This window comes from Mastomys coucha, unplaced genomic scaffold, assembly GCF_008632895.1.
Source record: "Mastomys coucha isolate ucsf_1 unplaced genomic scaffold, UCSF_Mcou_1 pScaffold20, whole genome shotgun sequence".
In the NCBI taxonomy this organism is placed as follows: Eukaryota; Metazoa; Chordata; class Mammalia; order Rodentia; family Muridae; genus Mastomys; species Mastomys coucha.
The window spans coordinates 271,402-293,045 of NW_022196903.1; the positions used below are offsets into that span (position 1 = coordinate 271,402).

A 21,644-nucleotide genomic window follows, 5' to 3' on the forward strand; every position below is an offset into this window, starting at 1 on the left:
AACTCAGAAATCTGCCTGCCTCTGCCTCCCAAGTGCTGGGATTAAAGGCGTGCACCACCACCACCTGGTGAAAGTTATTTTTAATGGTAATAAATGTTCCTGCTTGGCCCAATCCTTTCCTACCTTGTGTGTACTGGGTTTCTTCTCTACTTCATTAACTTGTACATTTGTGCTAATGTTAATGTTCACATGAAAACGGGAGTTTGAATGTCCAAAAAATTCAATGTAAAGCCTTCAGATATAGAAAGGTCTTATATGACAAGGAAAGTGATATATTTGGGTTCAGTACAGGTTTTTATACTTAAAGAATTCCTTTTGCTATTTGTAAATCATGCTATTTGTTTCTCTCTCTCTCCATAGCTCTTCTTTGCTGTATAAATGCCATGTCACAAAGTGGCCAATAGTTATCTTTGTAATTGGTCATACCAGGGTGGAAAAAGTATCAATATTTTTTAATATTATTGTTGATATTATCAATAATTTATAATATTATCAATTGAATGGTTTCTCTGTATGATCAGGAAACCATCCAGAGAAGCCTAATGGTGAATACTGCACAAGGCAGAGTTACTTCTCCATACAATATGCAAAAATAGCAGGGAATAACAATTAGTTTTTATAGAGGATTAACATTTCTTCCAGATGTCCCAATGGAATCCTGCTTTTAACATCTCCATGATTATCTATATTATTTGTTTGTTTTGTTTTGCCCCTGCTACTTATTTCTGAGCCAAGGCTACATTTATTATTTTATGTGGTTAGAATTGTGGAGAATTTTTATTCTTTTACTTTTTTTTTTATTAGAAAAGAACTCAAAGGGAGGCTTTTAGCATCATGCTTTTTAATCAAACTTGTTGTGAGTCATGATGATTTATTTATTTACCATGGAGAAGAGCAATTGAGAAATGAACAGACATTCCAAAATTAATCATGTGATGTGATTATTCTGCTGAGTTCTGATCATTATAATTGAAAACACTTTCCTAATTCTAGTAATTAATTCTCCATGTCTTGTTGCTTTATCATCCTTTTTTCTGTTAAACCTTTTGTGGATGGAGCTTATTGATGATTTGTTTATGTCATTTGCTGTTCACTAAAGATTGCTTAGGTATAATACTTAATAAATATAAGAATTGTAAGCATGATACAGAAGAAAATTTAAAAGGAATCAAGAAAAAGTAGTCATTGTGCTCAAGATGTGTTTATAGGTAATTAATATCCCTTGGGGTTAATTATTTTTACTATCATCAAGAAAATATTTCAATAAAAATCAACTTAGGATTCTCTTATACTCTGAGTCACTATATATTTAATGACATGTAACATCCTTTAAGCATGGGTGATTATTTGGATTTAAAACTCAAGAAAAACTCTTAATTTGTATCATTCCCAAGTTATTAGTAGTACCAACAGCAATAACTATAATAACAATGATTATTATGTCAAAGACTTATATTGCATTTGTTTTATAATTTGTTAATACCCTATTATCTGATTATAAATAATCAAATTATTTCTGCTTAATTTTTTTTTTTTTAGTTTCTAATGTATTACTTAACCATGGTGCCTCTATAAAAAACATACATGCAGCTTACTTTAAATTTACACTTGTTTTTTATTAGATATTTTCTTTATTTACATGTAAATTTCTCCTTTCCCAGTTTCCCCTCTAAAAAACAAACAAACAAAAACAACAAGAACAAACCTCTGTTGCCTCCCTCCTCCCCATGCCTGCCACCCCACCCTCCCACACTTATTAGCTCTGGCATTCCCCTACACTGGGGCACAGAACCTTCACAGGGCCGAGGTCCTCTCCTCTTATTGATGATCAAATTTGCAATCCTCTACTATACACGAAATTTACACTTGTAAATATAGGTAAAACAGCTAGCGAGGCACAAATTATGAGTGCTTTATTTTAATAAAGATTCACTTTGTGCATAATGTATTTTTACTTCATCCATGTGTGAATGTATTCCTGTGCGTGGAGGGCGTGAGAGTACAACTATGCATGAGTGTGGAGACTGGATACCATATTGGTGTCTTCTTGGGTTGTTCTTTCCTTTTTGAGACATGGCTTCTCACTGAACCCGGAGTTTGCCATTTCAATGTGATTGGCTGGACATTGAGCCCTAGTACCCATCTTTCTTTACTGATTTCCCCACTGCTGGGGTTACAGACAAGCTATGCCTAGATTTAAAATTGGTGCTGGGGTCTGTACTCAGGTACCTATACTTTCTTGGTAAGCACTTTACTCATGAGCCATCTCTCCAGTCCCAAGAGTTTTTAACTCATAATTTTAACTCTAATAATTGCATTTGAACTTGAGGACTTGTGAGTGAAAGAAAGTGAAGGACACTTTTTCACCAGTCAAGGATGGAGCCACCGCTGGGGTAAAAGAACTTTTACTGTAAGACCACAGGGTTCTTATGGGTTTGCAGAATTGCTACAGGAAGGAGGCATGCAGTGGTTGAAGATGACAAGAACTCCATTTTTTTCTTCTTCTCAGGTAGAGTTAAAAGTATCTAATTTAGGTTCTCTTGTGAATTTATCATGCTCAGTGGCATATGTCCCTACAATCCCCGTAACTGTACTCTTTTAAGATTCACTGCTCTTTATGTAAATTGAAGATGGTGATAAGATTAATAATAATTAATAATAAATGGAGGATGGCTCTTCAAGAACTTTCCTTATGATATTGTCTTTCTGGGAACAAGACACAAAATAAAGCTGATACTAGAATAAAAAAGAAGTGGTATTTTTAATTGTACTTACTTGAAAATCCAGAAGATCAACATGGAAGCAACCAAAGCAGCAATTGACAAGGAGTGACCCACAAGAGCCAGGTAATAAAGAACGTACGCATTCTAGAAGAAAGAGTTGGAAAACTTGTAAGTACATGGACAATAGCTTCTTTCTTTGTTTCTCTCTGTCTTTCTCTTTCTTTTTATTGGTTATTTTATCTATTTCCATTTCAAACATTGTCTCCCTTTTTGGTTTCTGTTCCACAAACTCCCCATCCCACACCCCCCCTTTGCCTCTATGAGGGTGCTCCTCTACCCTAAGAATAAATTAACAAATGTTTACCCCTTGAAAATACATCTTAAAATTATAAAAACTATTTCAGTGGATGAGATTATCTTTCTATATAGTGGTGTATATAAAAAATAAACTGAACTGTTTTCAAAAAACAAAACTCCTTGCAATGAATATCATTCAAAATATCAAAGAAGTGATTTTAAATGCATTAAAATGTATTGTCCTGAATTTTAGCAGGCAATCCAGGCAGGTTTTAAGTCCTGGGGTCCTGTTATCTGCGACAGTTTTATCTAATCCACTGAAGTGCAGATGAATAGTCTTTGGAGATTTTTCTGACCCCTGACACTTTGAGTGACAAGGAGAGGAAAGGGAGATAAGTAGCTCAAAATTCAAGAAGATATCCCTTTATATATCAATTTAAATAAAATTGGAAAATATCATTAGTGTATTCTTGGCTGATGAAGCCAACATTCTCTTTGAAAACAATTTGCTAATTCTATTCTTAAACCTGATTAACTTATTTCTTTTTTCTTGATGTTATGTTAGTTGACTCTAAAGGATATTTCCTTCATAAATTCACATCATAGTTTCTTTTTCTTGGCCATCCACCATCTTTCTTTTTCTCATAATATAATTTTATTATACAAAAAGGAGAGGTTGAGCCATTCATTTGTCTCTCTGTCTCTTACCTCTCCTCAAATATATATATATACACATATATATGTATATATATATGTATATATATGTATATATATATATCTATGTATATATGTATATATATAGTCTGCTTATAGAGATTGTTTCATTTACTTTTTCATTAATGGAGATACTATGTGTATAATTTTGCAGATACAAATTTTCATCTATTGACTTTTGCTCTGACTTTCCTAAAAGTGTTTGTTAGGTCTTTATATGAACAAAATGTAATGAAGTTAAATGTAATGGAGGTAAGGTGGATCATTTCTATGACTTCTTAAGCAATATATGCCACATTTATATACTTGGAATATCTTAATTACTGTTAATTGCCCTATGGAGGGATGGGATTAAATATTTTTGCTGAATCTTATACAAACATGAAGAACTCTTCATGTATATAGTTATTGTGCTAAAAAAATTAGACATCATGGATTTAAAAATGGATTAGCCAACCTCTTTTGAACGGTGTCCACTGTGCATTTGATGTGGTGACTACACACATAACACAGAACCGTGTTGTTCTGAATTTTACCTCTCTACTATCCCTCTCCTAACAACACTTCCCATCCTTCCTTACAGGCAATGCCAACGGTGTTGGGACAGCTGTTCTTTAAAATTAGTGGATACAAACTCAAGATAAAGTTTTAGGGGGGAGGGGAAGGATTCTGAAGCTTTTTACGAAAACTAATGATCAACTCCTATTTTTTTTTCTCCCAGGAATATAGCTTCTAAAAAAACTGTATGTAACTTAAGTCTGCCTCATTTTATAAGAAAATCACATATGACTTAATTAATATTCTTCAGAGTACTCTGTTTTAAATGAATATTTGTTCTTCAGAAATAAAATTGTCTAAATGTATACAATTAAATCAGCAGCTCCCGATTTAGCGACCACCTTTTGTCATTCTCAAGACCGTGATGGTTAGAGTACTTTAAAATTGAAGTGTACACTGATTTCTTCAAATTGATTTGGACTAAATTTACATGAAGAACTAATGAAAAGAATATTAACAGTCATATCAGGGAGCATTTTTTTCTCACAAGTGGCCAGAGTGTCTGAGGAGGTCAAACACATCAACACTGAGAGTTATCTATTTAGATTTGCATTGCTCTTAACACTCTAATGAGCACACTTGTCCTTTTCTATATGAACCTAATTAACATGCACTCATGAAGTTCTTTACATGGTCATACCACTTCTCCCAGACTTCATTAAGTGAGTAGACATACATAGACATATATCTATGATGCAGAATAGCTAAGCAATTTGTTACGGGCCCACTGGCTTTGGTGACCTTGCCTGTTCTTGTGACAAGGTGATCCACCAGTCAACTGGTCTTTACTTAACTTGGTTATGTTGTTGTGATTTGTTTCAGTTTTGATAAAGGAAAACATGAATTTACTCTTAAACTTTTAAACAGCAAAACAAAGCATGAAATACTTTTAATTTCTGGCTTGGTAATTACTTAATTCACAGGCCTCTCTTTGAAGGAAATGATGCACATGTTAGAGCTAAGAGGGTTGCTCAGAGATATTCTTTATAGCGAAATATTGGTGTTACTTCTTCCAGCTATGAGGGTAAAGGAGTTGGTGGTAGATTCAGGAATCTTTCAGATTTTTAATGTAGTTAAAGACAAAGTAGAATTTGTTTCCTTGCTCAATAGACTTAAACAAACATTTTTTAACCCAAGATATCACAAACATTTCATAGCCTGTAAAAGCACAGGTATTAACAAATCAGAGTAGACACCCCTGAAAATTATCTAAAATGCCCTCACTGTAGTAATGGGATTATGAGAGGCTCCATCCCATCCAGTAGTAAAACTAAGGTCATGTCCAACTTTGGCACTAAGAGAGAGTAGCCTTAGCTGGTTGCTCTCTGATAATAAGAGGTTCTGGAACTCTTCCAGGGGGAGGAAGATATTAATGAGTTCTTTAAAATGCTACCTCCTTTCTAGCACTAAGAAAATCCCATCATCTGCTCTGTGGAGAGTAGTCATATGTGGCTTAATTCCACATTCAGACAGAAGTACTGAAGCTGAGCACAAACAAGGAATGAAATGTTATTTTCTCTAATGTCTTTCAGAAACAATTTCCTTACATAAAAATATGTTGATTTTTTTAGTTACTTTGGTTTTTTTTTTTTTGTGATTTGGGCAGCAGATATTTTATAGTTTTACATTCATTTTTCTGTACAAACAGTGGCATTCTCATCCAATACAGAGATTTGAAATAGAACTTACTTGCAGTTTCTCCGAAGTGAAAGCATTGCACAGAGTATAGTTGGACCAGGTTCGGTTGCTGTCAGGGTGTCTAAACCACTCTCCATTTTCATCACAGTATTTTGAAACCTTTTCTGTTAGTGGAACAAAATAGTAATGTGTTAGTATATCAAATCCCAACAAGAAAAGTAATGGCTTAAAGCTTACAGGCTGTGCCTGAGAGTGAATCACACCATAGAACTTAAACATAGAGATAGCATGAACCATTTTGCCTTAGACATTTAATGTTGAAAGAGTGAACCCAAGTGTCGGGCTTCTCATACCTCCTTGATAACCATTCCTGTTCACACTGTAGATGATTCCTGGGCAGTACATGCTCTTCAGAATTCCAATACTGACATAAATTCTTTCACTTTTTGCTTTTGTGTAGTATACGTATGTTTACATGTTCCTGTATATATGCAGTTGTGTGTAGAGGCCAGGGTAGATATGTTTTGGGATTTCCCCAGTTGTTTTCCACCTTATGTTTTGAGAAAGCAAACATAAGAACCTGGAGCTCACCAAGTTCACTAACTAACTTGGATGGAACCTTTTGCCTCTCCCTTCTCAGATTTGGGATTTAGAAGTGTGCCCCTGCACCCAGATTTTTATATGGCTGCTGGGGAACAAGCTCTTGCTTTCACAGATTTGTTGACTAAGACCTTCCAGTCAGCCCACATCATCTGTCTTTTATCAAGCATTACTCCAAAAACTGAACTTCTGTCATTTCACTGGAGGATTTTTATGTTATTTAGATGTAACCTTATATCAACAAAATCGTAAAGAATTGAAATGTGTTGAAGAAAGACACATTGAAGGTGTTCTTTTCATTAGAAGTAAATTTGTCTCCAGCAAAGATGGCTCCATCTAAAAACTAGACTGAAAAGATGCATCAATGACTGGAAATCTCTGCTTTGTTTTTCAAGACCAGACCTTTTAGTCAGTATTTATAGCTACTTTGGCAAGAGCCCATTGCTACTTTCGAACTGGCCCAGTAGACCTCAGTTGTAGGACAGATTTTTGTGTCAGTCAAGTCACCTTTAAGGCAATGGTAGATTAAGATAAATGAGGCACCATGTGTTGGGAAGAGGTAATAAAGGCCTGGAGAATTCTCATTATAGAGCATTTTGGTTCCAGTTTACAGGAATGTAGCTCAGAGTTAGGGCACCATACAAAACCTGTTCTTTCTACGCCATCCTTCAGAATGAGATTCCTAGAAGTGTTTGGCCAATGCTGACATTTATTTTATTTTGTATTGGTTTAAAAAGCATCCTTTGTAATTACACTTTGATTATCTCTGTTGTTCTCAGTTGAGATTTTGGCTTCAATAATAAGTGAGAAATTCCCTTGAGGAAAGCCCCAAAGTATCTGTCAAGTCTTGTCTCGGTGAAGGGCTCATAGCTCGCTCTTACGGGAATTCCAGAGACACCTAAACACCTATGGCCAGGTCAGAGCATTCGACCCTTGGAAAACAACATTATCTTTTTCTAGAGACTTACATATTGTATCTCTAGCTGATGCTATTTAGTTTCATCATCTTGACAACTTCTCTAATTAAGGCTTATTCAGCCTTTTCATGACCTTCTAGATTTAACTTAACAGGACATATCCTTTTTTATTCTAGGGTGTCGCAGTATGATTATTCTGGTTCTCGTCAGGCAGATTCTGCAGTGAATAGCTACCCCCAATACCCCTCTGCTGTCTGTCTTACCAGGTGCATCTGGTGCTCTGCTCCCTATGGCCCAACTGTCCAGTACATTTATTTGAGCCTGCCAAGCCTTGATCATGTTTACACCAGAATTTTCCCCACCTTTTATTAATTCAAATGACTCAACCCCATTTCCTGCTCATCTCTCCCTGTCTAGTGGATAGAGGCTGTGACAATCTACCTGCATGGCTTTGCACCACTGCTGAGTATTAATTGTGGAACTGCCTCAATCCTAGACCTCCACACCTGTATACACGAAGAACCTAAAAGAAGTGACATCAGCCTTTAAAACCTCATGTCACCCAGAACCTGATCCTCCTAGACTGTCCTCCTGCTTGAGCACTCCAGGTTGGCATCTAACAATATGTCTGTGACAGTATCAAGTCCCCAAAAAGCAATGTGCCCTCTCTTAAAGGTTAATGAACATATTCCAAGTTGTACAAGTTATGAAGATTAAGAAATAACATTTAGTTCTAAATAGAGAGATCCTGACACCATGTATTGAGGTGGATTCACTTGCAGAGTGGTGTTAAATATTGTGAGTATAAATCAAGATAATAAGTATGTACATGCTTTGCAATGTGAAAGGTGACATGTCACTATGTAACTTCAATAGCGGAAGTGTATTTGGGTCCTCTTGTTCATTTAACACATTTTTATTTATAATGTAAAAACATAAAATGAAACTAAAGACCTTACCTGCTGTGTCAAAGTCAGGGAAGTAGTCAGGGCAATGCTGATAGGCCATTTCTCCAGCGGGAGTGTCGTCCCAGCACATCCAGCCGTCCCAGGTGCGGTTGCAGTATGGACCTGGGAATTCAAGGAGAAATGGGCACTGAAACATGTGGCTTAAGTAAAGAGAATGTTTTCTGAGGAGGTCAGAGAGGCTGGGTCCTATTGCTGCAGTCAAGACCAATCACATTTCAAATGAGCCATTCTCATTCATGAAATCAACTTTCAAATGATGTTGGTACATCTGTGGGGAAAATCTCACTGGATGGCAGGCAGGGTTTTTGCTTTGCTTTATAAGAGGCTCTGAAGTTGGGCTTCTTATAAGGAAAGCAGCCCCAAATGATGCATTACTGTGCATTTAGTTAACTGTAGAGGAAATCTAAAGTGTAGCCCAGAAAAACAAAACAAAACAAAACAAAACAAAACAAAACAAATGGGCTCTGAGGTATGTTGATAAGTTTTTACTTATTGAAAAATTTACCCTTTTCAAAGTATTGAGCCAAGAGGTTGAATTTAAATTGTAATACTTATAGTTGATGTAAGGTGAGGCACATTTCCTACCTTTATCTTTACAACAGTGAAGAAAAATTCAGGTATGGCATTATTTATCAAAACTGATAACACAAATTAATTCCTTAAAAATCTGAAATATGTTTACATAGGGCTGAGGGCATGTTCTAATTTAATAAGGCATATCATTATGTTGCATCTGATAAGCCTTTTTATTATTTCAAGTAAACTGTGCATATCAGGAGAGCATATTTCATCACTTTTCACCCTTCTAAGTAGCTTTGTCTTCAAATGCTCAAGGCTATACAAAAGCCTTATTGAATTTTTGAAGTTGGTTCAGAGGCATGGAGGAGAAGTTAGAAGGCTGTGCCAGTGCTTGCCTGTCACGCATTGTTCCTTTTTAACTTTCTTCTCTGGGACTTTGACAGCAAGTAAACTATACTTAGCTCTGAATATTTGGGGCAGTTACAAAGATTACTCTAGAGAAGAGCACAGATTAAGCATGCTTACTGAGGCAATTCCCCATGGACTGGGGATGGGGTCATGAGAGAAGAATTAGCAGAGGTTGTCAATGAGTTGTCGATGAAGGCAAGATATACCCAGTTAATCCAAACAAGACAGGATTTGCACAGGTTCCACCTCAGGCAGATCCTCTGCCCATTGCTTTGCATCTCTCTGCTGTCACTCAATCCTGTACTCTTCCTACTTACTAGGTGTGAGTGTCGAGTTTATTGGGGTAATTTTGTCATAAGGGCAAATGTCAGCCAAAATAATGTTTGATATAGGGGGGAAGTCATCCTATGTGCTGCACAAAATACACTGGCACACCATACCATGAGACTGTGGATCTATCCATGTTAGCTACCCACTATGTACAGCTTGAGAAGACACAGTCTTAAATGATGTCTCACACGCAGGTTCACACGGTTTCTCTTACCTTCTCCCTCATAAGGAGGCAACTGATGAATCCGGTCATAGCATTTGTACTGAGCATCCAGCAGCTTCTTGCGGCCAACCAAGTACAGGAATGGCTCCTGATCAAGGCCGGAGTCAGTGAGATTGGTAGGAGCCTGAACAACTGGCATTGGGCTCTGTATCAAAGGTAAAAAGGTAATTACTTACAGAGTAGGTCATGAATTATCACATAAATAAATGTGATAATCGTAAAAATATGAAACCATTTCTTTTTTTCTGTAAGCAACTTTATGTAAAACTCCACATAAAATATTCTATGCTAAAAATGCATTACATTTTACATTCATCTTCTATCCATTTATATTTGTATCAATGTACATTTGCTATCGAGAAAGTAAAACAATCATACTCACATCTCAATAATCTCCTATTGTTTTAATTTATTTTCTTTGGAAAATTTTCACATAAAACAAATAGCGATTTTTTAAAAACATCTCCATTTTTAAACCAAGTTTTCCATGTTTATAAATCTTAAGAATCATGAATCATATAAATTAAACAATAGAAATTATAGAAAAATATCCTTCCTTAGTGGACATCTTCAGCTAGGTTTTGCTCAGGTTTAGATTGTGTACTCTGCCAAAATTTGCCTTGTTTATCCCTCAGATCAAAGAAAATAATTGAATTTAAGTTCTTCAAAGTGGTTTCATTGGCACATAGTAATTCATTTTCAGTGAGTAAAGCAAATGTAACTTTTGAATATTTATATTGGTACTTCAGGTTTCAGAACAATGTCTTTCTACTCAGTCACCATCTACAGGTCTTTGCTTCCTATAAGTTGTGTGTTTGTACATTTGTGTACGAGTGTGGTGATTACCACTATACTGTCTCTTCTAGCTTGTAATCAAGAGTCCAGTTTTCTCAGTCTCTGAGCCTGATGGACTCTTTAGTACTGCTAGCCACATTAGAAATAAAGCTTATTTATTTATTTGTTGAGCTTCATGCTCAAATGTCACTGATCCTGTGTCTGCCACTATGCATGACCCCTGCAATAGCATGTCATCAATGTAAAGCTGTATAGTACAAAATTCAGAGTAGGGAGAAGATATGGGGCAAAAATATTGGGTGACAGTTACAGATAGATAGAAGAACTTGAATAGGCTCTTGGGTTTCTGGAGATACATAGAGAAGGAAGGCCATGGAAAGTAGAGGGAGAAATACACTGATGTTCAGGGACTGCTATGACACTCTGGTGACACCATCATGACAAAAGAGTAGAGTTTAGGATAGGTAAACGGGTTGAAAAAATATCAGGTTTTGCAGATTTTTGAAAGACCAAAAAAAAAAAAAAGTTTACATATTTTGATCAATCAAGGTTTTGAAGGCAGAATTACAGTAAATTTCATGCAGCAGCATAGATTTCCACAATTCAAAGTCATGGGGGTAGGAAGAGGTTGAAAAGTGAATGTCTGGGCCATAACACTCCATGGTAGAATAAGAGAACACAGGTCTCAACATTTTCTCATGTAGTGGAGAGGTGAAGGCATATCCAAATATAAGGACTGGGAGTAGTGATGCCCAAAGAGCCTGAAAAAGGATGATTCCTGAAGAAAGGGGATATGGAGTAAAATTAAAATCTTTGTAAGGGAAGATGAGTTCTGTTTTAGGCATACCCACAAGTTAGGTGGGTAGAAACTGTTTACATGGTGAAGAGGGCAGATACTTCTAACTATGATAATACTTCTACTATTTGAATATTGATTATTTAATATTAAATGCATTTCAAATGTATGACATCAGAGAAACTGATGAGCCTCATAAAATAATTAAATGTGTGTAGCCCCTTTAACCATGTCACAAGACACAATTCTCTGTCATGACTCATTTTTCACTGATTTTCAATGAGAAATATTTACTGAAATTGGCAAGCTGAACATTCCTGAGGATAAAGTCCTGAAGCAAACAGGTGTGAATCCAGCTCCTGTGGAGCTCATGGTCTAGAAAGACACACTAGGCATGCTCCTGACAGGAGACACTACAAACAATTACCTCCCCTCAGGACATTCTCAGATATACCACTAGAAGTTAGAATGTGTTTTCGTTCAGCTTACATTTTTCTGCTTTCTGTTTTTAAAAAGAGATTCCTTATTTGTGCTTGTGTTTTAATATTTAATTTACTCACATTTGTATGGATGTATGTGACTGTATTTAAAAAGTCTAAACTAATATGACCTAAACACTTAAGATGGGAGGATGGCAGTGCTCTCGTGGGACAGAAATTCAAAGTTTATCTATATGGAAGAAACTTACAGGCTCACTTGATATGTTTAATTGTGTGCTACCTGCTCATTGTCTTCTAATCAAATTAGAAGCTGGGATGTCATATATATATATATATATATATATATATATATATATATATAAGTTTTACTAAAAGTTTTACTAAAAGTTTTTTACTAAAAGTTTTAGACATTAGGAATTATTTTCCTTCGGTATGGATTTTTCCAGAACCATACTCTAAATTCTATCCCTGTATGTTTGGTAGCTCATTGAGAAGTGTTCTTGTAACAGCTGGAAATTCACAAGATGCTGAGGGAAACACTATGTAAGGATGCTAAATAGAAAAACTCTGCATTTGTGTTTTCAGCAACATCTTTATTAGGTTTGACACATTGTAACAGCAGTAGGAGAGGATAACATGAGTGAGAGTAGGTATGGGCATGTTGAAGGGAGCAGCTTCAGACTTACCATTCTTGCAATACTGAAACAAACTCCAGTGAACTTGCTCTGGGGCTTGGTTCAGTAGAGATTGTTTCAACACTGAAAGAATGAAAAATCAGAACCTCTGTTTTCTAACAAGCCACAGAATTCTAGGCTGCTCACAGCCTGGTCCTTGCTTGAGCATTGAAGCCCCCAATGACTTTCTTCCTAAATAACATGCACCTTGGAGCATTTTGTTTACAGATGGATGGATGGATAGATAGATGATAGACAGGCAGATAGAAATGCACGATATTTTTCTAATAATGAAATTAGTACTGCTTAAAATTACTTTTATATATAAACATTTTACATTGTTAATTAAACTCTTCTGATAATTTCATGCAAATAAAATTGCTAATGAGATAGCGTTATTTTCAACAGTAATAAAGAAAACTAAAGCCAGCAGTGATATCATGAGAATCAAGCAATATGGAACACATGAGGCAATTTGACTAATTTATCTATTATTGGGCTTATGCTATAAGTGATGCAACAAGTATATAATGCCGTGCTTATATAAAGGTGACAACAATCGTGTCACAGGTCTTTAAAAACCAACCCATCCACCTACCTATATCTTATTTGTTGTCCCATGTAGCAGTTTAGCTGCCATATATGTGATGTCATTTTGGACAACTTTAGAAAGTGTCATCACACATATGACAACCAAGCTGCCACTGCAGCAGTCAGCAGATGAGGCATCACTGGGTCCTCTTGTAGGTGCTGAGAATTCAGCAGTACATTTGCTAGCATGATTTCTGTCCTTACTGGGTTTACATTCTAGAAGGTTTGATTCATAAAGAACATGAAGGACATAAGGAATTGGCCTCAGGTGACATGGCTTTGGGCTAGGGTCAATCCTACCTTGATATGAGCCAATCAGATTGTTTTTGGGATACCAGGTTTCTAAAAGTACCATAACAATTAGAGCCTGTTCTAGAATGTTGTACGCAGTCCTCTCCTGCTTAATTCAGGCTCACTAGACCCAAGGGTCATAGGGACATGGATTCAGGCCATACTGTTGGAGGTGATGCGACAGTGTGTCCATAATTTTGATACAAATTGACACCAATTGTTCTAAGGCAATTACACTTCTAACTATCTAAATTTTTGTGAGTAAAGCAACATGAAATTATATAATATGAATCCGAACTTAAAAGTCACAAAATAGTTATAGCGTACCAGTGATTCCTAAAGTACTGAAGATTCTTAGTTTTGATCAGAAATACATTAGAGAGAAATCAAAGGCTAGACTGACAGAGTTCAAATGTTTTAAAAGCATAGAAGAGCCCAGAAGCTACGATCCAAATCCACATTTCAAAAGACATAAAAAAAAAAAAAATGTATCCAGGCAAATTCTCAGTTGTCTGTACTACGAAGGCGGCACAAATTATCACTAACTTTCCCAAACAAACGGGACTCAATTGTCCAGATAAATTATGAAAATAATCAAAATGAGCAAATGTCTAACGGATATTTCTCACATCCACAGAATGTGAAGAAGAACGACAGTCTGGAGAATCCCAGTTTTGGTTTCCCTACAGTTGCCAGTTCACCCACACTCAGACACTCCTCCCTACTCTGCATGGCTGTTAACAGGAGACAGAACAACCTTCACTCACCACTAGGAGCAGGAGCAGCAGGGTGAACCTGTTCATGAGAAGGAACTTCGTCTTCGGTTTGCGGAGATTCCGCCTTTTCCTGCAAAAAGAGTAATGAAGATGTAACATGATAGATCTCTCAGATCTTTACACTGTTTCCTCTCCAGACATACTATGGACAATGACACGGAAACAAGACTCTTATGCCTGTGACATACTTGCAGGTCCATGCTCTACTCTTCCATCTGTCAGGTGGACTGTTGTCCATAAAGTGCCACTAAAACTTTCTGACCATATGTATTGATATTTTTATCAGCTAAAATGAGATTTCCTGGCTAAAGTGAGATTTAAAAGGCTTTAAGTTGAATGAAACAGTTTAATACAGGTTATAAGAAAGATGGCAAGATCTATATTTGAACATGGAGGAGGAAAAGCTAAGTGAAAGATGCATGAAGAATAAAATCAGCTCATGAAATACATTTTAGGGTATCAATTGGTATATAGGTACAATTTTAACACTAGTTTTAAAATTGGCAAAATTTATTATTATTCATCAAGTTTAGCAAGCCATGTGTGCTGTGCTATAAAACAAACAATCAGACACAAAATACAATTCCCACCAGAGCATTTATCAGTTTAAAACCCATTTTCACGAAGACAGTCTTGGTATTTTTTTAAGTTACTGATCTAAGAAGCTAAGTATTGCAGGTGACATATGCATACTACAAATAATGCACATACAACACATGCGTCATATCTGAGCTACTGAAAGAGGCCTAAGTATAACAATAAATGTGAAACTTAAAATGATGTAGCTTCTTTGCATTTCAGAACTGAAATAAAGAAAGTCTAATAGAGAAGAAAATTATGTTGACTTCAACAGTATGTGTCATCAATAGAGATTAGTGAAATGCTGCAGTGGCATAAGAAGAAGCCACTTAATGTGGCAGGAGCAAATGAAGCCTATGGTTTGTGAAAGATATGTAATATGAAGTCGACTCTTAAAGTTGTCGGAGAGCCCCAAGTAATTTTCCATAAATATGTTCCTTTAAATTTCAATTTTTCTATTGAGAATAAATTTCTTTCACATCAAAGAATGAGTGCTTCAGTGAAGAGTGCACAGGTCCTGCTCAAGAACCCAATAGTCAGAGCAGACCAGTTTGTCACAAATCTCCAATAGTCTCATGAACTTGCAGATATCATTATACATGGAAAGAGGGTAAAGAGGTGAAAATGTAAATATACTCCACATTTTGATTATTTTATCATTAGGACTTGGGAGGAAACTGTATTTCAATTAGGAACAAGAGATTGCAATTGCTGCTTAAGTGGTATAATCACCTCTTACACTATTTCCATTGTCTCATTTACAGATTGAAATTGGGATCTATAAAGTGTGTGTTATGCACTTGCCTCTGTGTGAGTGAGTTCTGCTCATTTCACATATTGGTGCAACAGTACACAGAGACTACATAGTATCATTTTGAAATGCCATCTTATATTCTGGCCATCAATCATTAGTATTGATTGATTTCATACCCACTCTGGAAATTGGATACAGACACACATGCTTCTCTGCTAAAGCACTGTGAGGAATGTGAGTGATCTGGGTGAGGGACAGTTCATGGTAGAAAACTGTGCACTTGGGAGAGTTAGGGAGCCAGTGTGTGTTATAAACTAAGATGCAGACAATAACTAAGAGGCAGACTGGCTTAAACATTCGTCAGCACTGTGAAAATATAGATGCAGTAATTTCTGGTTAAGCAGATCAGAGTAGGGCTCATATTTTGACATACAATGGGATCGTGAAAAGCAAAGACCTGCTAGAAAGAGAAAATAAAAACAAAGTGTGGAGACAACAAGGAGGGTATAAGAATATTAAGTTGAAAAATCTAATTTGGATGGCACATAAAGCCTCATGAACACTGGAAACAAGTCTAGAAAGCAGGCTTTTAAGTATGTACAAAGCTTATTAATTAAACCACCCTGTGTCATTCTTTTGTATTTACCACATCAGAGACTATCCCAATTATCCATACATTGTCTGAATGAGAAACTAGGGATCAAGCTAGGTCTCAGCCACTTCTCTGTCTCTGCCATCTAGTTTTCAGGACTATATGGTTCTCTGTGTATCACAGAGTCTTCTAAACTACCCCCACTCTTGGCAATCTCCAGTAACAGTGTGCAGAGCTGTGTTATTTATTAAGGTGTTGATACCTTCAAGTCATGTTAGTGCTCAGATGAGTGTGATCTTGTTTTTGTTCCTACTTCATAACTGCAATTTTGCTACTGTTATAAATTGTAATGTAAATATCTGTGTTTTCCAGTGATCCCTGAAAAAGGGTCATTTCACACATCCCCCAGACTGAGAACCATTGCTTTAAAGGACTTTCCTAGTTTGCTTTAATACTGAAACAAGCCTGTTAAGCTCCCTATTGGGATAATACTAGCTATGCCCACAGAATTGTTTTAATTACTCTTAGTCACCTTTAGGGACTCTGTTTGCTAATGATTTTAAGGATATTTTAACTCAGATGGAGCTTAAGCCTAAATAAACAAATGTTAAGTAAATGCATGTTGTTCAAATATAAAACCACCATTTCTACTGAAATGTCTTCCAGACAGGACAGTTACTGGCTGTTGGCCACACACAATGTTGTATCAATGCTCACTAGTGCTAAACTAACCCGGTTGCTTGTATGCTTTTGTTCTTGTTCCTATAACCTTGATAAACATTGCATTCCATATTTTATGTTAATGTTTGTAGAAATAAAAGTGGGATAGAATGAGGTGAGGAGAATGTATTATATTTATGAATTCTCTCATAAAATATTTACTGAATCTGAAGCAGTATTTGGCAATATGGAGTCTATGCATTGTAGGGAATGGCCAAGTGAGTGTGATCCTACAGGCACCATTAGTAAGTATAATTCTATTCTCTTCCCACTTATAAGACTACACAGGAGGATATTCCATCTGGAACAAGGGACTAACTCCCTCCTGAATTTCCAATCCTAGCAGCACATATTTATTAATAGAAAAAGTACCACCCAGAGAAATGTAATCATCACATAGATTTTACTTTGTGATCCTGCAATGTCTTACTCACTCTGTCCTCCAAGTTTTAAAAGCGAAGAGCTCTATGTTCTAAGTGTTCAGTATCCTCCACTGCTGTTCCCTCTCTCTTTGTATCCTGAGGGAAAATTGCATTATTTTCCTGTTCATTACAACAAAGTAATTTAAGTTTCTGAAAACAAAATAACTTCACGCCAATAGAAAAGATTGAAAGCTGCCAGTTGTTCCTCCTGATATTCCTTAAGGAAACTGATTTAGCTTACCCACCCTGTGTAGTCTGATCATGATGTAAAGACAGGAACATACCACATGTATGCCAGTCTTAGTGATCAACACTTTGTTCTTGGCTCTACACATCCTTGTTGAATGCACACATGGTATGCCTACCCACATATATACACAGAGACAATAAATTCAAGGGAGAGGAAATTAATTAAGGAGGGATGCATAGCCCTTTTAAGAGCATTAACAGGGTGTGAGAAAACATTCCTTTAAGAGCTGCTATCTAGCAATGATCAGGAGGAAGAGTTCAAGCAAAGCAGACTCTTGGGAAACTGAACAGTGACCTTGGGAGAAATAACCTACATGTTGAATTAGGTCCCAAGAAAGAATTGTTGGAAAGAAATGCAGAAAAGCCACGGTTTTCCATGCTTTATAGTATCAGAATCAGACTAAAGGTTTGTGTTTATATGTAATTAGTTATTTAGATGGCAGAGGCAACATTTTTTTCACTTTTCATCCGTGAGAGCCAATATTCCTTACTTCATGAAATCTGGACTCTCTGATTATCCTGAAAGTCCTAACATCAGACTGTGTGCCTCAGGCTACACTCAAAATCTTATGAAAAGGTATACCTACTATGTTGAAACCTATATATCCTTTTGGTATGTATCGAGAGAAGTATACACTTATAGCACAAATATTGACATGATATCTATACTTATGTAAGATATTCAATACAAAACAATTACAATATGTTTATTTAACAAAAGGGAGGTATAATGATGAAATACCATTGTCAGGTGGATATGTTATTCCTCTGAAAAGTGAATGTATTTAGAAAACTGCATTACAATGAAAGTATTATATGAGAGAGTGAATTTTGTTGGTAATAAACAAAGGGCAAGTGGTGACGGTAAGTAGGAGTGGCATGGTCTAGCAGGCAGAGTCAATGAGTGATTCTTAATTAACCCAGTTGGAAATGAATGCTTCCTCAAATGTATTGAGATTCCTGGCCTGGGTTCCTAGTAAAGACCAATGTGCTGTGATATTAATGGTGTGGCTAGGCGCCTGTCTACATTAACTCTCTCAGTAGAGGAAAGAAAGTTGGGGCTAAGAAGGTGGCAGAGCTGGAGTCACTACTGGGTCTTCCTGTACTTAAGGACTTCATAAACCAGTCCAGATTTCAGAAGAGACTTCTGCAGAGATGTGTTTATTCTGTTGCTAAAGGTTAGATCAGCTAGATATTCCAGTTCAGGATAACTGGATAAGAGTGTCTGCTTATCTATGCACTCACCAGTCAGAAATACCCAGGGGGTTAATTTCAATCAGACTGTACAACTGTCAAAATATGCACCAGAAGAGGTCTAGTCAAATAACAAAGTGAATATTTCAGGGAAATTCAGATGAGGAAGTTTCTAGATGAACTGTTCTCCCATTTCCCTTCTGCGGCTAACTAGGTTTGCAAAGAAATTCAAGGATCCTTTTTTAACCATCCACTTTGGTCTTTTGCTGTAGGTAACACACACAGATTTACACTCACTGCATACATCTTATTTTCACAATCAACAAAAATGTGTGTTAGTAATTTGGACTGAAAAGAACTACATGGGGCCAGGGCGATGGCTCAGTAGGTAAATGTGCTTGCTGAGTTGATTCCTAGGACCCACATGGTGAGAGAAGGGAACTGACTCCTAAAAATTGTCTTGTGACCTTCATACATTGTAGCATGTACATGGACCCAACAAAAACAAATAAAGTATAATAAGAAAAACGTAAAAATATAAACAATGATTATAGGTAGATAACAAACATTGGCACTAATAGAGAAAAGTCAAACACTATCTTTTTAAAAAGGTTTATGATCTTCATTTATAGATGAAAACACATGTTTTCTATAAATTTTTAAGTGACAGACTCTTACTAATAAAGGTTATTAATATTATACTTAATATAATAAACAATTGTATTATTTTATTATTAACAATAAATTGTTACAACAGCTAAGCAATAATAAGTATATGTAAAATTTCAAATTTGAATAATTTATGACATGAATTATTCAGCATTGTGTTTAGTGTGATTTTTTTAACACAATTTTTTTTATAAATACACTTCTTTAAGAAATGCATTTAGAATTCAGGTTAATTTTTATAACTCTGAGTTTGACTTGTGCTGTTATTTAATTCATAATATATAAGTCATAATATTCTTGATAAGTCAAGGATCAAGAACTCTGCTTTTAATTATAAAAGTATCTCCTACCTCAGATAAACCTTGAAAATCTGACAAGTGGTTAGGCCATATCAAGAACTCTATGATTGTCTGATGGGTCATTCTAAATGAGGCAATCTAATTAAAGAAACATATTTAAATCATTGGAGGCCTTAATTTCAAGATGATGAATGAGATTTAAAAAAAAAAAAGTTGATAATCCTAACTACTTCGCACACTAAGAGCATCCTCAAACAATTAATGGTGACATAGAAGGCAAAAATTTTCAGTTGTAATTTTCATGGAGAAAAAAAGAATAAGGCAACTGCCCCAACATATCATTCCAACTTTATAGACATAGAAACTGTCTAAAACATAGAAACTGTTACGTAGAAACTGTTACACAGAAAAAAGCTGCCTAGGTTACATGAAGAAGTGAATGCAAGTCAGTGACATTGGAGGATTAGAAATGAGTTAGAAATCACATTGATAACTAGAGACTTTAGAATAACAACAATTACATCTGAAACTAGGTATGGATGAACCTGCATGGCTAAAGATACCATTGTAGGTAATGAGCTCCTGACTGCTTGTTTTAGAATCACTGATATGGTCTTATATATACAAAACAAATATTCAGTATCTACTCAAGGTATAATAAAAATTCCTTAAGATACAAAAGGTGGAGTAGGCAAAATTAATCCTTAGAAGGGTTTTTACTATTAGTGTGAGTGTATCTGGAGGTCCTTGATCTACTTGGACTTGAGCTTTGTACAAGGAGATAAGAATGGATCAATTTGCCTTCTTCTACACGCTAACCACCAGTTGAGCCAGCACCATTTGTTGAAAATGCTGTCTTTTTTCCACTGGATGGATTTAGCTCCTTTGTCAAAGATCAAGTGACCATAGGTTTGTGGGTTCATTTCTGGGTCTTCAATTCTTCCCATATTCAATCATCAAATCCAGACACTATTGTGGATATCAGCAAGTGCTGGCTGACAGGAGCCTGATATAGCTGTCTCCTGAGATGCTCTGACAGTACCCGACTAGTACAGAAGTAGAGGCTCACAGCCATCCATTGGACTGAGTACAGGGTCCCCAAAGAAGGAGTTAGAGAAAGGACCCAAGGAGCTGAAGGGTTTGCAGCCCCTTAGCATGAACAACAAATATGAACTAACTAGTACCCTCAGAGCTCCCAGGGACTAAAACTCCAACCAAAGACTACACATGGGGAGACTCATGGCTCCAGCAGCATGTGTATAGCAGAGGATGGCCAAGTCAGTCATCAATGGGAGGAGAGGACCTTGGCCCTGTGAAGGTTCTATGCCCCAGTGTAGGGGAATGCCAGGACCAGAAAGTGAGAAAGGATGGGGTGGTGAGCAGGGGGAGGGGGGACGGAACAGGGGATTGTTTTCGTTTTTGGGTTTTTTTTATTTTTGTTTTTTTCTTATTTTATTTTTCTTTTTTCTTTTAGAGGAGAACCTGGGAAAGGAGATATTGTAAATAAAGAAAATATCTAACAAAGAAGTAAATAAAAAATCAGAATTAAAAAAAAAGGGTTTTTACTTAAATCTTTCACCCTTGGAAATGGATACCTTCTGATTTTAGGCTTACATGTATTTTTATAAAGATTAATTCATCAAAAATTTATTGAACATAGTGATCTAGACTCCTAGGTAAGAATCACTCACAATAAAGAAATTACTAGACACTAAAAAGTGATAAAATGTAACTCATACTTCAAAGTTTGTAAGAACAACTAGAAGTAGATTCATTGACAGACCAATTATTGCAGTTCTCTGGCCAATACTTTAAAGTCATTATAAAACATAGATGAACCAGTAACATAGTAATGAATGACAGCTATTGTAAATGAAGTGATGGGGGATTTCAGGAGACATTGAAAAA

The 21,644-nt window shown here is 36.1% G+C and overlaps 1 protein-coding gene across 5 annotated transcripts in view; it reads right to left on the bottom strand.

Annotated features, from left to right (window-relative positions):
* Nucleotides 1-21,644, bottom strand: part of Calcr (calcitonin receptor) — a 79,478-nt gene that overhangs the window by 23,727 nt on the left and 34,107 nt on the right. For all 5 annotated transcript variants that reach the window (XM_031381097.1, XM_031381093.1, XM_031381095.1 and 2 more), the window contains 5 exons: nt 14,250-14,328; nt 9,887-10,040; nt 8,407-8,517; nt 5,982-6,094; nt 2,776-2,867 (listed from right to left, as the gene is read on the bottom strand). In XM_031381097.1, the coding sequence (XP_031236957.1) occupies nt 2,776-2,867; nt 5,982-6,094; nt 8,407-8,517; nt 9,887-10,040; nt 14,250-14,328 (549 nt within the window). The remainder of the gene's footprint in view (nt 1-2,775; nt 2,868-5,981; nt 6,095-8,406; nt 8,518-9,886; nt 10,041-14,249; nt 14,329-21,644) is intronic.